Source organism: Leptonotus elevatus, chromosome 2 (genome assembly GCF_054856555.1).
Source record: "Leptonotus elevatus isolate MCC_2025b chromosome 2, RoL_Lele_1.0, whole genome shotgun sequence".
NCBI lineage: Eukaryota > Metazoa > Chordata > Actinopteri > Syngnathiformes > Syngnathidae > Leptonotus > Leptonotus elevatus.
In genome coordinates, this window is record NC_141240.1 from 19,586,660 (window position 1) to 19,602,576 (window position 15,917).

The 15,917-nt window shown below is 40.9% G+C and overlaps 1 protein-coding gene across 1 annotated transcript in view; it reads left to right on the forward strand.

The window, feature by feature from the left end:
• LOC147178715 (sodium channel protein type 2 subunit alpha-like) overlaps positions 1-15,917 on the forward strand; it is a 35,881-nt gene that overhangs the window by 15,004 nt on the left and 4,960 nt on the right. The window contains exons 11-26 of the mRNA XM_086069046.1: positions 287-568; positions 775-1,095; positions 2,728-2,842; positions 3,034-3,272; positions 3,350-3,523; positions 3,604-3,960; positions 5,579-6,109; positions 10,378-10,513; positions 11,729-11,883; positions 11,990-12,163; positions 13,288-13,410; positions 14,061-14,336; positions 14,892-14,945; positions 15,061-15,198; positions 15,270-15,374; positions 15,619-15,889. Coding sequence (XP_085925172.1) covers positions 287-568; positions 775-1,095; positions 2,728-2,842; positions 3,034-3,272; positions 3,350-3,523; positions 3,604-3,960; positions 5,579-6,109; positions 10,378-10,513; positions 11,729-11,883; positions 11,990-12,163; positions 13,288-13,410; positions 14,061-14,336; positions 14,892-14,945; positions 15,061-15,198; positions 15,270-15,374; positions 15,619-15,889 — 3,451 coding nt within the window. The remainder of the gene's footprint in view (positions 1-286; positions 569-774; positions 1,096-2,727; positions 2,843-3,033; positions 3,273-3,349; positions 3,524-3,603; positions 3,961-5,578; positions 6,110-10,377; positions 10,514-11,728; positions 11,884-11,989; positions 12,164-13,287; positions 13,411-14,060; positions 14,337-14,891; positions 14,946-15,060; positions 15,199-15,269; positions 15,375-15,618; positions 15,890-15,917) is intronic.

Consider the following 15,917-nt stretch of genomic DNA (forward strand, 5'->3'; position numbering starts at 1 on the left):
TTGCCAAAGAAAATGTCACTGAACCCTAAAATTAGAAAACTGAAAGACAAATGTCAACTGATTAGAGACAAAGAGGATGCGATTTTACCCAAGTAATTAAAAAAAAGGAATAATTAAATTAATTTAACCAAGTAAATAACACAATGATTTTTAGACCAGAGACTGTCAATGCTTCCATGTCTGCTTTCAGCTTCCAGGCTTTCTCTTCATATTAATTTGCGCAAGCCTTTCAGACAGCCACCGGGTTGCCATGACAACTGTGTGTTGTTTTCCGATTGGCTGACAGGTTGCCGCGGCAGCGGCCACGGAGAGCGGCGAGTACAGCGGGAGGGGGGGCCCCCCCACCTCTGAGTCGTCCTCTGTGACATCCAAGCTCAGTTCCAAAAGTGCAAAAGAGCGACGCAACAGGCGTAAGAAAAGGAAACAGAAGGAGGAAGAGGAGGAGGAGAGAGAAGCATGCAACAAGTTCCATAAGTCCGTAACCGTGGACAGCATCAACAGGTCCTTCCGCTTCTCCATGGATGCTAACCGACTTTCCTATGAGAAGAGGTGCTCCTCACCCAATCAGGTACATTTTACTCTTAAACATGATGGGCTTTCACTTCTTGTACAGCTTGTGGTGAGAAAATAGTTTCTTTCATTGTTATTTAAGGCCGCAGAGATCAAAAAGAAAACATGCATCAGTTTTTTGGGGTCCATTTAATCAAGGTTGCATTGCATTTCTAAAAAAGACACAAATAATTTTGAAGAGCTCACAGATACTTTCTTTCATAGTCTCTGCTCAGTATACGTGGATCGCTCCTCTCACCACGGCGGAACAGCCAAGCCAGCCTCTTCAGCTTCCGCGGACGAGTACGTGACATGGGCTCAGAAAACGACTTTGCGGACGACGAGCACAGCACCTTCGAAGAGAGCGACAGTCGCCGGGGCTCCCTGTTCTTGCCACGTCGTCTGGAGCGTCGTTGCAGCGCCATCAGCCAGACAAGCCTCAGGGTACCTCGTGTCATGCTTCCTGCCAATGGCAAGATGCATTGCGCGGTGGACTGCAACGGCGTTGTTTCGCTGGTTGGAGGAACATCTGTAACTAACTCTCCGGTTGGTCTCCTACTGCTTGAGGTTCATTTTTTTATTTACCCCAAGGTTGGAGACCTTGAGTCACATGATTTGACACAAGTCAGATTTAAGTTGCCAATTTTAGGACTCATGACTAAAACGTACAAAAAAAAGGACTTTGCTTTGACCTGGTGTTCATGAGACTCGACTTCGACTCGCACCACATCACTCGACAAGTCTGCCTGTTTACATTTGAAAAAATTCAATTTCAAGATAGTAGGATATTTGTTTTGTTTGTCAAAGACAAGCTATTTTTTCTGTATGCGATGTGCAGAAGCCACCTCATGAAACAAATACGGAGAGATGAGCTTGGTTAAAAGCTTATGGTTTTCATACAATTGGAAGAAGATAATTGAGGTTCGACACAACAACAATATCTGACTTCATCCGTCACTACAAACCCCACAACGGCAGCTAAGCTACAATAAGTCCGCAGTTTAGCTCACCGATAGCTGGTCAAACATGAACAAAGCTTCATTCTGGTTATGCATTTATTTGAGAAGGCATCAAAGTAAAACCAAAAAAACGTTTTGAACCATTTTTTTTTTTTTGTGTGTACCGCTAGCTAGCTTGCTAGCGTTTTTGGTGCTGTTAGAGTAGACAATATTAAGTATTGTACTCTTTGCGTGTTCAATTAACTGAATGGTGAGATCCTGGTGAAGAAGTCCCTTTGCAAAGGTAAATAATTATCAGAAGCTTCTGATGACAAAAGGCTGACAACACTGAAGCCGTGTTCTATCAGGTTCTGTGTCCGGCTCTCCGTCACATCCTTATTTATTAAAAAGTGGGCGAATACGAAATGTCTCCACCCATCAGCCCACAGTACATTTGGTTACAACTCAGTGAATACAAGAGAATCTGTTCCCATGGGTATAAATCAGATTAGAGAAAAACAATAATAATAAGCCTGTGACTCCCTTCTTCCGACCGGCAGGGACCGGCCCTCCCATTAAAGATAGCAAATGTACAAACCCGTTGCCCTTTCTCATGAAAGTAACACAGATAAGAATACAATTCTATTCATTGAGCCATACTGCTATAACTAAATCCAAAACGGCTAAAATATAAATTAAAACTGAAAAACAATGTTAATAACTCATCAGTGCCACGGAGAAAATTCTTATTAGAGCAGTTATTAAACATTATGAGGGACATATTGCTGACTGAGGCTAAACATTTTCTTGATCGATTGCAGTCCACGAGAGGTGGACATATTTGTGCTGTATTTCATCTCATGTTAACACTTGGGGGCGGCATGGCTCAGTGGTAGAGTGGCTGTCTCCCAACCCCACAGGATTATGGTTCACCAGGTGGGGGTGTCTTTTGAGAAAGATACTGAACCCCAAGTTGCTCCGAATGCTGCAATCTCTCAATAGGTGAATGTGAAGTCAGTGTGAAGGGCTTTGAATGCCTTAATAGGTGCAAGTCCGACACAAGTCAAACACCAATTACCGTAACTGAGACTTGTACTTTTTGTTGGTCTCAGCCTTGCACAGTCTGAACTTGACATCTACTTCTGGGAAAATTGACAACAATCTTGATGGACTCTAGTTCTCTTGTGATTCTATAGGTCAAATATTACATTATTATCTTGGATTGTGTGTTTTTCTCTAGGGAACCACAACAGACACTGAGGTGAGAAAACAATGCTCCGTTGATTATTTAGAGGAACCAGGAGGCAGGCAAAGAGCCATGAGTGTGGCCAGCATCCTCACCAACACCATGGAAGGTCAGAAATCGTACCTTTCACAGATGTCCAATTTTGTCAGGGGAAAGCACCAAACTTTACTTAACCTACTCTTTACATCCTATATGCTACATATAATGAGCTATAGAACAATAAATGACAGAAACCTAATTATTATCAACTGTTCTAGTAGTTCCTGTAATTTTCACTGCATTTCAATGTTTCCCTTCTAGAGCTTGAAGAGTCGAGACAGAAATTCCCCCCCTGCTGGTATCGATTTGCCAACACTTGTTTGATCTGGGATTGTTGCCCTGCCTGGCTTAAAATTAAAGACATTGTCAACATGGTGGTCATGGACCCATTTGTGGACCTGACCATAACAATTTGCATCGTCCTCAACACCCTTTTTATGGCCATGGAGCATTATCCAATGACGAAAGAATTCAACAATGTCCTTTCTATTGGAAACCAGGTACCTACTAATATTCATAACCATCCAGCCCTTTATGATGCCTATTGGTGTATAAATACCCCCCTCTTCCCAAATAGGTATTCACTGGCATTTTCACAGCAGAGATGTGCCTCAAGGTCATCGCTCTTGACCCTTACTATTACTTCCAAGAGGGCTGGAACATTTTTGACGGCATTATTGTTAGCCTGAGTCTCATGGAGCTGGGTTTGGCCAATGTCGAGGGCTTGTCTGTCCTCAGGTCCTTCCGACTGGTAAGAGACACAGTCACATTTTAGTCTACGCTATCCAAATCCTGAATATAATCCCAATTATTATATTTATTTTACAACAGCTGAGGGTATTCAAACTGGCTAAATCCTGGCCAACTCTGAACATGCTGATCAAGATCATTGGTAACTCAGTGGGGGCTTTGGGGAACTTGACCCTGGTCCTCGCCATCATCGTCTTTATCTTTGCCGTGGTGGGCATGCAGCTTTTCGGCAAGAACTACAAAGAGTTTGTCTGTAACATAAACGATGAATGTCAGCTACCACGCTGGCACATGCATGATTTCTTCCACTCCTTCCTCATCGTGTTCCGGGTGCTGTGTGGAGAGTGGATCGAGACCATGTGGGACTGTATGGAGGTATCAGGACCGACAATGTGTCTGATTGTCTTCATGATGGTTATGGTCATCGGAAACTTGGTGGTAAGCATCTCCTTTTTTGCTTTATTTATTTAGTTGCTTGTTTAAAGGGGAAGCCACCCCCCAAAAAATTATTGACAATAATATGTTCTAATGCAGCCTCACTCGTCTAAATACAGTATTCTGGTTAATATTGCTTTAGTGGAATATAAGTTAAGCATCAAAATCCAGCAGTTTTTATTAACTCATTCACTGCCATTGACGGCTATTGACGTCAAAAATTAATTTGAACTATTTCTATTAGTTAAACATTTTTTTTCCACTTTTGTTAACCAGAGTATGAAAACCGAGAATTTTTTTTTATTGTACATTTATGATTAATCGTGAGTTAACTATTGAAGTCATGCGGTTAATAAAAGTGGGATTTTTTTTTTTAACTAATAGAAATTGTTCAAACGAATTTTTGACGTCTATAACCGTCAATGGCAGTGAATGAGTTTAAAAATGTCAGAAGGCGGCCATTTTGCCACTTGCTGTCAAGTGAAAATGACATCACAGTTGCTCAGGTCTCAGGTAACAACCAATCACAGCTCAGCTTCAGAAAACAGGTGAGCTGTGATTGGCCGTTGCCTGAGCCCTGCGCAACTGTGATGTCATCTTCAGTTGACAGCAAGGGGCAAAATGGCCACCGCCTCAGATGGATAAAAACAGCTGGATTTTGCTGCATAACTCATATTACACGAATGTAACATTAATCAGAATGTCATGTTTAGACTAGTGAGGTCACATATAACATATTATTGTCAAGAAATGTTTGAGGTTGACTTCTCATTATCATATGATGTAATCATGGTGGTGCAGCTGAAGAAAATGCAATTCATGTGAAAGTCGCTATTTTTTTTTCAGGTGGTTACTTAAAATCAGTTATATGTAAAAAGGTATTTTCTAATAACTGTCCAATGTGCATTATTGTGGCACTGCATTGAGGTGATCAGCCTGTCGCAGTCCTGTATGGACACCCAGGCTGCTGTTGTGGTAGCTTGGCGTTCCATGTCTGCCCTTTCCCATCATTTTTCAATTGATATCAGGTGTCCTCAATTAATAGTTGTCCAGTTTTGGTGGAGGTGCAGTATAATAACAGTCGTGCAGGAACAAATGAGTCTTCTATAGAGATGGTTGTCTTTCAAATGCCTCTGAAGTGTGCAAGCCAGTGCTTTCCAACAAGGCATCACAAAGTAGAGAAAGTGTGAGCATTTCAAGTTGTTGATAAACTGCATTTGTAGATATCTGAAACAATATTAACAAGAAACAGCTTTAACACTCGTTGTTTAGTCGTTGCTTCATTTTTTTAACACCTCATCGCTTGGCTGCCTTGCACGCCCACTCACGAAGCTGCTGTGAATATCTCGTTTGATTGGGTTCATCATCACACGTGTGAGGAGTTTCAGTGCCTGCAGTTGTGTTGTGTGTTTCCTATTTACTATTATAATGGAGGTTTTAAAAAGACTTAAGTTGTCGTGTTTACACTGAGAAATGATCGAAGTAATCTAATAACATCTTGCTCCTTGTAGAGAGGTGCCATTTTATCTCATATTGTTATAATAGTTTATATATTGTTGACATCTAATGTAGCCCAGTCATTATCAGTCATTCATGTCTTCTTTTGTCATGTTCTTGTTAGGTTCTAAACCTGTTCTTGGCTCTGCTCTTGAGCTCATTCAGCGCTGACAACTTGGCAGCAACTGACGACGACAGCGAGATGAATAACTTGCAAATTGCCGTGGGTCGTATCCAGCGCGGCGTTGCCTTCTTAAAATCGACTGTCCGACAGTTCCTCCAGAGCCTGTTCTTCGGCGGGGGCGGGAAGGGCGCCAGCTTGCATGAGGAGAGCAAACCCCTAGAAGAGCTCCATAGCAACGGCAAAGGCAACTGCATCACCAATCACACAACAGTGGAAATGACCAAAGACCCTGGCGGAATGTACATTACAGCTGAGGGCAACGGGCGTCCGGGAGGAGGTCTGGTTGTCGGGGGCATGGTTGACGAGGATAGCACAGAAAAGTACCCCATAGACGATTGTCACTACATGTCGTTTATTCACAACCCGAGCCTGACGGTCACAGTGCCTATTGCTGTGGGCGAATCAGACTTTGAGAACCTTAACACAGAGGACTTAAGCAGCGATTCCTCGGATGTGGAGGACAGCAAAGAGGTAAGATTAGTCTGTCGTTTTCTGTCTCGATCTGCGGCGTATTTTAAAATTGACACTAGCGAAGGCTGATGAATCACTTGAGCAGCGTTTTGCAAGTATTCCACCTGTTCAGGTTTTCATCAGAAGTTATAACGTACCTAAATACTGTTCTATTCAGCACCCCCAGTTGTACGATATGGTAAGGTATCAGGTGCATTTGGCACACATAATCAGATTAGACTGTATTGCTGTGACCTTTCTACTTGCTATGACCTTCCTTATATGGCACAGTTGAGACCGTAGGGGTCACACATTGTCACCTGGGCTCGGCAGGCTCTGAAGAGGAGTCATCTGACGGGAGCTCAGACCTTCCGCATCTGGCAGAGAAAGGCCCCGCAGTTGTGTACTCAGTCTTTTTGGCATCCCATTAAATAGTTTAATTGAAAATGTACAGCCTTAAACATTTCTTGACAATAATATGTGTCTAAACATGACATTCTGATTAATATTACATTTGTGGAATATGAGTTATGCGGCAAAATCCATCCATTTTTATCCATCTCAGGGGGCGGCCATTTTGCTGCTTGCTTTCGACTGAAGATCACATCACAGTTGCTAAGGCTCAGGCAACGACCAATCACAGCTCACCTGTTGTCTGAAGCTGAGCTGTCATTGGTTGTTACCTGAGACCTGCGCAACTTTGATGTCATTTTTACTTGACAACAAGGGGCAAAATGGCCGCCTTCTGATATTGATACAAGCTGCTGGATTTCGCATGCTTAACTCATATTCCACTAACACAATATTAACCAAAATACCACATTTAGACAAGTGGGGCTGCATAGAACATATTATTGGGGGGTTGACTTCCCTTTTAAAGATAGCACCAGTCAAAATTTGCTACAAAGGTTTCAGGATGGAGGGTCTCATGACATGCTCGAGGGGGCATCAGCAGTAGTCCGGGTACAGACGAGCTCCCCTCCTTTGCCCGCAGCGGGACTTGAACTGTAACCTTATGGATGAGCTACTGCCTCCGTAGCTTATGACGTGGATTCACTTTGACGATTCCTTGAAAAACAGACCAGCAAGGGCAGGTCATTGTGAAACGCCACAGACGCTGCTAATTTAATTGAGAACTGCCTGGAGGGTGATCTCAACTTCCTCTCTATGCTGACAAGAAACAATCTAATTGAAATTCCAAGTAAAATTAAGTAAATTATTGTTGCCACTAGAATTTACACCGATCTAATCACATTTTATGCAAATTCGGTTATCGGCTGTAATGTCTTAATTTGCCCGATCATCAATGACATCATTGATCAGCTCCACAAAATAAGACATTACATGTTATATTTAATGTTCATCAGCATTTTTGGGAAAATTCCCCCCAGGGTCTGGCCAGTCCCTATCCTCTGCAAATGGCGACTGTAGAGTAAATATAAAAGTTTTTCACATAGATATATTGCTCCATCTTTTGATCTAATCGGTGATCGGCTGTTGTTGTTTTGCCCGATGGTAGGAACATCCTGATTGTGTAAAGTCTAGTTGTTTCCCAGATCCCATTCCGCTGTAATTCTTAGGTCTTACAGAACAAACTGTAATAAGAATGATTGGGTCCTGCAGGTGGCAGTGATGTGTATTACAAAATTCAAAACTGCCACACATGGTAAGGTTTTTACCTCTGCAGCTCCATCAATTGAATCTGGTGGCTCCGTACCCTCTTGAACTGTGACTTGGTCCTTGGCACATTTTGGCAACCAACATAACCTCATAACCATCTTGCACTTGGTGCTTACAGGTCTTGAGGAGGTCGCCTTCCATTTGAACCATTATTTATATAATATACAGGTGTTTGGACTGTGCACAACATTGAGCATATTTATAGTTGCAGATGGTGTGCACTGTTTATGTACAGTATCTTTTATGCAAGAAAATCCTAATGCAATTTTGAATGCAGACATGAGGTTGAATGCTGGCCTGTGGTTGCGCACGACTTACTTTGTTTAACCCCCGTTTGTTATTGCAGCCATATCACAGACGCTCTCAAGGTTTTCAGTGAGAGAAGAACTGTAAGAGCACTTTGTTGTATCATAGCACTAACCATGAGGACTGCCAATGTCATTTACGAACAGGCATTTTTTTCCTCATACTTTTAATGGACTGCCCATTTTCGTTCTTTGCCTGGTCTTGCCCTCCGCCCCACCCACAACCCACTTTCCTTTATTCCCACCTCTTCCCCATACAGCAGTACACATAGGCTACACACTGTAATTGTTTAGTTTTCTTTGCCTGCTCAATTGGTTGCTTTTGACCTGGGATTTGGTCTCCATTTAACAGTTGAAAAACAGGACGAATTGGAAGAGTGAGCAAATAAAAAGAGAACGAGGTTATTAATTGTGCTGTAGTTTAACATGGCTTTGATCTATGACCCTAATGATCAATTTATGGATTATATTGTGTTTTTTTCTGACATCATAAGCATAGTTGACCTTATATAACTCACATGTAGGATTCCAAAGGAGGTTTATCCATTATTCAATACGTTTACAAACTGTATTATTATTGTTTGACTTTCCAATTGCAAACCAAATTCCTCCAGCATGGGTAAACTGTAATCGGGCTTTCTGCCTGTGCTCCAGTCTTTGTGGCAGATTTATCCCCGACAGTAACACTATTAAATCACAAGAAACAAAAGTGAATGGGGTGGGAGACCTGTTTGGACCAAGGAGAACATAAATTCAACACTGAATTGTTTTGTTTTTGTCAGGGTTCTACTTCTACTTCTTCTGAATTTTATAAGCCATATCCAGTTACATAAGGTCATTGACGTCTGTGGTGTCAGTAATAGATTACATTTTGAAACATAATATATATATTTTTTTTAAATGGCCACACAGTGCCCAAAGACAGCTGGGATAGACTCCAGTGTGCCCACAACCCGAGTGAGGATAAGCAGTTCAGAGAATGAATGAAACAAAACGAAAATCTAAGCACATACATTCTTTCATTTTCGGATCATAAAAGGGTCATAAATCAAACTGCACATTCCTTTTTTTTTAACATACCTGAAATAAGATGTTATTCCTGTGATGCATCTGATAATGGAATGTAAAATACAAAGAGACTTTTGTTTTTACTATATATAAAAAATACATATATTAAAAATGCACTGTATCAAAACACAATATTCTCTGTCAATCACTAGTAAGTTTTATATAGTATAAATCACCCCAACAACCTATCAATAATCTGCATAAACACCATTTTAAGATAGGGAAGTTTAGCATAGCATGCCAAGCTAAACTGCTGCAGATAAAAGCATATCCAGACCTCACCCCATAAAATCCATAACCCATCGTGGCCAAACGAGTACAAAGGTAGAGTAAGACGGCATCCTTTCAGAAATGGATGCACATGTGAGAAGCATGCTTCCATCATTCCCATGTCCTATTAGCTGGGTCCCACTGCAATCAGGGCTGCTGCACTGTGTAGGATGACATGTTTCAAAACTTCATACACCAAATGAAAGTGGCATGCAACACTAGGCTTTCCCTATCAAAAACGACAAGACAAGACTTGACATGTCTCACATGATGTTATAGAAGTGGGGGAAATGGATAAAACACCAGACCACATGCTGTCTTATAAACAGTGCACAGTGCTGGTTTTTGCTGGTAAGCTAATGTGGTCATCTACCGACTTCAACACAACAGAAAAAAAGCTCAAACACTGCTTTCAAGGAATGGAAATTATGTATTTTCATGTCACTGAGGAAAACTGGTGATCAGAACTTTTGGTGGGCGGATTGCACTCTATGGGGCGAGGGGTATATGCAGTAACTTTTGGGGAAACTATTGAAGCAGATAAACTGAATACAAACTGATCTGGGTTGTTCATTTCTCAGTAGACGTGAAAATACCGCACATGTTTTGCTTGGTACAATTTCAGGCTTGGATTGATGATGCACTGGAATACTGCATGCACTCTTCCTCAAACTGAGGTCACATCAAACGTACCCACAGTTGCATTACAGTAATGTCCAACTCCCCATGTCATGTGTTGCTATATGATATGATTTGAGCCTTCAGATATGTCATGCCAAAGCCTGTAGGTACATTTGATCACTGTTGCATGTGATGACAATGAGGACGTTGAAAAGGAGTCCAACTCTGTTATGACGGTGCCTAATCTGAATAGAAAATAACACAAAAAGCCAGATCAGGACATTTGGTCCTGGAACAACTCTACATTTTCAGTGTAACTTTGTGCACCTTTCCTTGTCCATGCAGAAACTGGACATAGAGCCTAAACATCTTAGCTCTTCAGAAGGCAGCACTGTTGATATTCGCCCTCCAGGAGACGGGGTTGATTCGGTGGAACTGGAGCCAGAGGAGTCACTGGACCCCGAGGCCTGCTTTACTGAGGGTGAGATGGCGGCTACAAGTATGATAGATCAAGGAAAAGTGGGACAGAACTGCTCATGTGGTGTGTTCAACTCGCAGCTGAGTGACAGTGAATAGGAATGCTCATCAGGTTAGAAAAGAAGTAGTTCGTATTCATCTCGCCTAATGATTTAATCTGGCAGTTTGTCTACAATTCCTAATGTGCGAATACCCTGCGCAGGTGGGTGTGAAGATGGAATTTAGAAATCAAATTCAGTGAAGTCTTTGTTCACAAATTCACCTCTTTGTTTTTATTTTCTGTGAAAACTATCCTCAGCTCTTCTGTGAAAAATGCTTGCATTTTCTACTGATTGTTCCCAAATTGAGTTCTTGAACTCTCTTCTTTTGATGTATTTACTTTGTTTTTTGTTTGTAAATATTTGTCAATGTCGCGGATGAAACCTTGTGTGTGATTTGCGCTTTTACGAATGAATAGTGCTGTTTTGGCGCGTTTTCTATTATGCCCAAAGGTGACACAATCAGGCACCAAAGCGCTGACTGATTGGAAATGAGTAATTAGGTTTAAAGAAATTATTTTTGAAGTGGTCTGTCTCAACCGAGAAAATAAGATCATAAGTTTAGGCTGGGTTGTTAGCAGATGTTGCAGAGAATCTTTACCTCAGGTGCACGTGCATGCTCACTTTCTAGTGCTTTTTGTTTTGGAAATTAAATTTTACGCCATTAAGGGTAATATTGTAAAATGAATATGAAATGGTATTGAAAACTGTTTTGATCATTTGTGGTCTAACCCTGTATTTCAAATACAAACTTCAAATTTTCTTCATGTAAAACTATTAATGTAGGCAATTATAAAATAATTTTAGGGGGCATCAATTACTTGTGTTTTTTCCCCCTATTTGTGTCCTATTGTGCCCTATCTGCTGCAAATAATGTTTACTGTAACGTCATTGGGGCCAGGATTTGTATTAACCAGTACATGTTATGTGATGGGTTGTGGAGTTGTTAAAAACTCCGCACTGCCTTGCTATACCTGTAAGACACTGCATGCAAAAGTCTGTCATCTCAAACATCCCCTCATGTTGACAACTTTACATACACCAACAAAAAACCACACACACACACTTCTGTTGTTGTAGTTACTGTCATGGTACATTTGCAGTGGGATGCATTGTGGTTGCCAACAACCATGCAATTCATTTCTGTGGTCCATTTCATTTGTGGTGTTCTGCAATTGTAGGATGCGTAAGCAGATTCCAGTGTTGCCAGGTCAATGAGGAAGCATCCTGGTTTAAGAATTGGTGGGCACTAAGGAAAACCTGCTTTGTAATAGTGGAACACAACTGGTTTGAATCCTTTATCATTTTTATGATCCTGCTCAGCAGCGGTGCACTGGTGAGTTGAAATGCTTTCATTCAATCGCACCCAACTCAAAAGTCCAGTCAAAAGTCTCTAAATGTAACCTTTTTTTTTTTTTACTTGTTCCCTGCCTTTCGCTCAGGCTTTTGAGGACGTTTATATTGAGCAGAGGAGGACCATTAAAACGATGCTGGAGTATGCGGACAAGGTCTTTACTTACATCTTCATTCTGGAGATGCTGTTGAAGTGGGTGGCCTACGGCTTTGTCAAGTACTTTACCAACGCCTGGTGCTGGCTCGACTTCCTCATTGTTGACGTATGTACAACACTAAACATCTTTAACTGTGGATGAAGTCTGGCATATTCATTCCACGTTTGTATACTTCACGCTAATTTAGGATATTTTGAACCCAACATGCCCAAGGTGGTCAACCTGCTGTCTCTGGACAATGATTGGTGTTGTTAACATGTTGAGACCTTTCATATTTTCAACCATGCTTATGTCATACACCAGGGGTCATCGACGCGGTGCTCGCAGGTACCAGTTAGCCCCCAGGGACCACATGAGTAGTCTGTGGGCCCTTTCTGAAGCTAGCTCACCTGCGATGGGACATTTGTGATTTTCTAGGAATGTTGTAGAAGTGATCATTTGAAAATGTAATGACAAGTGGAAATGTATAGAAATAAAGGCTCCCATTTTCATGCCCAGCGCAAGTCTAACGCAAAGCGCAGTCTAACTGTGCACATGGGTGGACAACAACATTCCTCATTCAATATGATTCCACGTTGCTCTCTTTTTTCATTCAGCATATCAGCCTTCACATACAATTTCTCCAGAAATTGCTTCATCTAGTTACAACATATAATAATATTAAGTCATTCACTGCCATTGACGGCTACAGATGTCAAAAATTCATTTTAACTATTTCTATTAGTTTAACACCTTTTCCACTTTTGTTAATAAGAGTATGAAAACCTAAAAAAAATATATATATATTGTACATTTAGAACCGATATAAAATTTGTGATGAATCGTGAGTTTATTGAAGTCATGTGATTAATTACAATTTAAAAAATGTAATTGCCTGACGCAATTTAAAAAATGAAAAGATTATTAAAAATTAGGGGCGATTAAAATTTGTTATTGTAATTAATCGCATGACTTCCCTAGTTAACTCACGATTAATCACAAATTTTATATCTGTTCTAAATGTTCAATTAAAAAATCTAGGTTAAAAAATTGTTAAACTAATAGAAATAGTTCAAATGAATTTTTGACGTCTATAGCCGTCAATGGCAGTGAATGAGTTAAAGATAATTTGAACACATTTACCTTTTCAGTAGTATGCATCAAATTGGTAGCCGTTCACATGAATCAGTAACCGGGAAAGTAGCTTTCAAACCGTTTGGTGACCCCTGTCATACACCATGTCCTCTCAGGTGTCCCTCATCAGCCTTGTGGCCAATGCGCTGGGCTACTCCGAGCTCACTGCCATCAAATCCCTGAGGACACTGCGAGCCCTCCGGCCACTGCGAGCCCTGTCTCGGTTCGAGGGCATGCGGGTAAGTAAGATTCCTTTTTAATGCAAGCTTTGTGATGTTTGCAAAGAAATGTCGACGCTAAAACATGTTAAGTTCTCCACTCGGGATCTTAGGCAAAGCTGTTTTCTTTACCACTCATCGTGTAGCTATGGATATACTGTACATGCCTTTTGGTAATTTAAAATGTGTCATTTGAATTTAACTGCATGTTCTCCTTCCAGTTCAACTCTGTACTTCTTCTTTCTGCATGTTTCTTTTGACATCGTGTTGATGGATTGCAGACATTGCTTTTTGACGCTGCTTGTTTGGTGCCTTGTAAATGTGAACTGTAATCTTTTTCTTTGTTGTGTGTCTTTTTTCATTTACAGTCAGACAAAATGTTGTGACCTCATCCTGCCTCTAAGGTTTTTTTCCGTTTTGCTTTTTTTCCTATGAAATTGTAATCTTTACTGAATCAACCTTCACCTTCTTAAATGTCTGGTAGTAAAAGCTTTTGTGTGCAGACGTCACTCAATAAATGTAGCCTTTGTATAATGTAAAAACAGTCAAGTGATTAGATGATTGTAATGGTCACTTATCCCAAATTAAGCAGCCTTTATTTGGGGAAACAGAGCTCCTCCATTTGAGCAACAAGAAGGTGCTGAATTTGTCTGTATTTTGAACCTGTGCAGGTTGTGGTGAATGCGCTACTGGGGGCCATCCCCTCCATCATGAATGTGCTGCTGGTCTGCCTCATCTTTTGGCTCATCTTCAGCATCATGGGGGTCAACCTGTTCGCAGGGAAGTACTACTACTGCGTCAACACGACCACTGACAAGGTCTTCCCCATCGAGGTGGTCAACAACAAGTCCGACTGCCTGAATCTGGTCAACGACAGCGCCCGGTGGAAGAATGTCAAAATCAATTTTGACAACGTCGGTGCTGGCTATTTGGCGTTGTTGCAAGTGGTGAGGTGTTCAAAAAGTCACAGCATGCCTTTTGGAACAGTGAGGACAATTCCTTCAAGACAATTGTGCTTGAGATCAAAAGACAAATGTTGTCCAACATAGCAGCATTTCAGCTTTTATATCAATGTCTGATTGGAGATAGCATTCCAGTATTTGAAACTAATTTTGCGAAGTCCTTTTTTTACAATAACTGCATCAAGCCCTGACATCAACGTCCTTTTACTGCAGCCTCTTTCAGTACCCATTTGACTTCTTTCACTTAGTGCTATTAGGGCTACTCATTGAATCACTTAAAATTGATCAGTGTAGTTTTTGGGACAGAATGTAATTTACTTACTCGCATGTCGTTCACATGAAAAATGGATAGTTTCAAACAGAACAACATTTGGAAATAATCTGAAATGTTGATATTCATTATTGGTTGTTTTTTCAAATGCTTCCGACAGCAAAAGTCATGTACTTGGTCTCACTGTTCCAATCATTTGGGAGGAGAGTTTAAATGGATGGATAGGTAGATACACTCAGTCTGACTTATTCACTCTTATTTGTTGTTAGGCAACATTTAAGGGCTGGATGGACATTATGTATGCAGCAGTGGATTCTCGTGATGTAAGTTTATTCCAAATGATAAAATCAACTATATCCAATAATTTCAAAATGGATTTGTCCTCAAATGTACTGATACAAATAACATTTTTTTTCTTTTTGTCTGCATCCCTCTTAGCTGGAGGATCAGCCCAAATATGAAGTGAACTTGTATATGTACTTGTACTTTGTCATCTTCATCATCTTTGGTTCCTTTTTTACCCTCAATCTGTTCATTGGTGTTATCATTGACAACTTCAACCAGCAGAAGAAAAAGATAAGTCGTCAAAATGTCTCTTGATGGTTCATTTCCTTGGTTATAACCATCTATTGTTGTGTTTTCTATACTTTGGAGGGCAAGATATCTTCATGACAGAGGAACAGAAGAAATATTACAACGCTATGAAGAAGTTGGGTTCCAAGAAACCACAAAAGCCAATTCCTCGGCCAGCGGTAAGTTTTCCTCTGACCTTTCCACATTCTCATCTTGTATGCTGATATTCCTGTCAAGGACATTAACCGGATTTTTTTCTATCCTGGGGCTAAAAGAGAGCTTGACTGATACATGGGGGGGGGGGGGGTTGCTGAGAAAATAATTTGAATATATTTAACTGGCGCTACATATAGCCTCCGAAGCCATCCCCAGATCCCATCAAAACTAATCCATTGTTTGTTTCTTGTTCTGTTTGACCCTCAGAATGCTTTTCAAGGCTGCGTGTTCGACTGCATAACGAAGCAGGCTTTTGACATTGTAATAATGATCCTCATCTGCCTTAATATGGTGACCATGATGGTGGAGACTGACGACCAGACCCTAGACATGGACAACATCCTTTACTGGATCAACCTGGTCTTCATTGTGCTCTTCACAGGAGAGTGTGTCCTAAAGATGATCTCCTTGCGTTACTATTATTTCACCATAGGTTGGAATATTTTTGATTTTGTGGTGGTGATCCTGTCCATTGTAGGTAAGGACGGCATTATTTTCATGGGTAC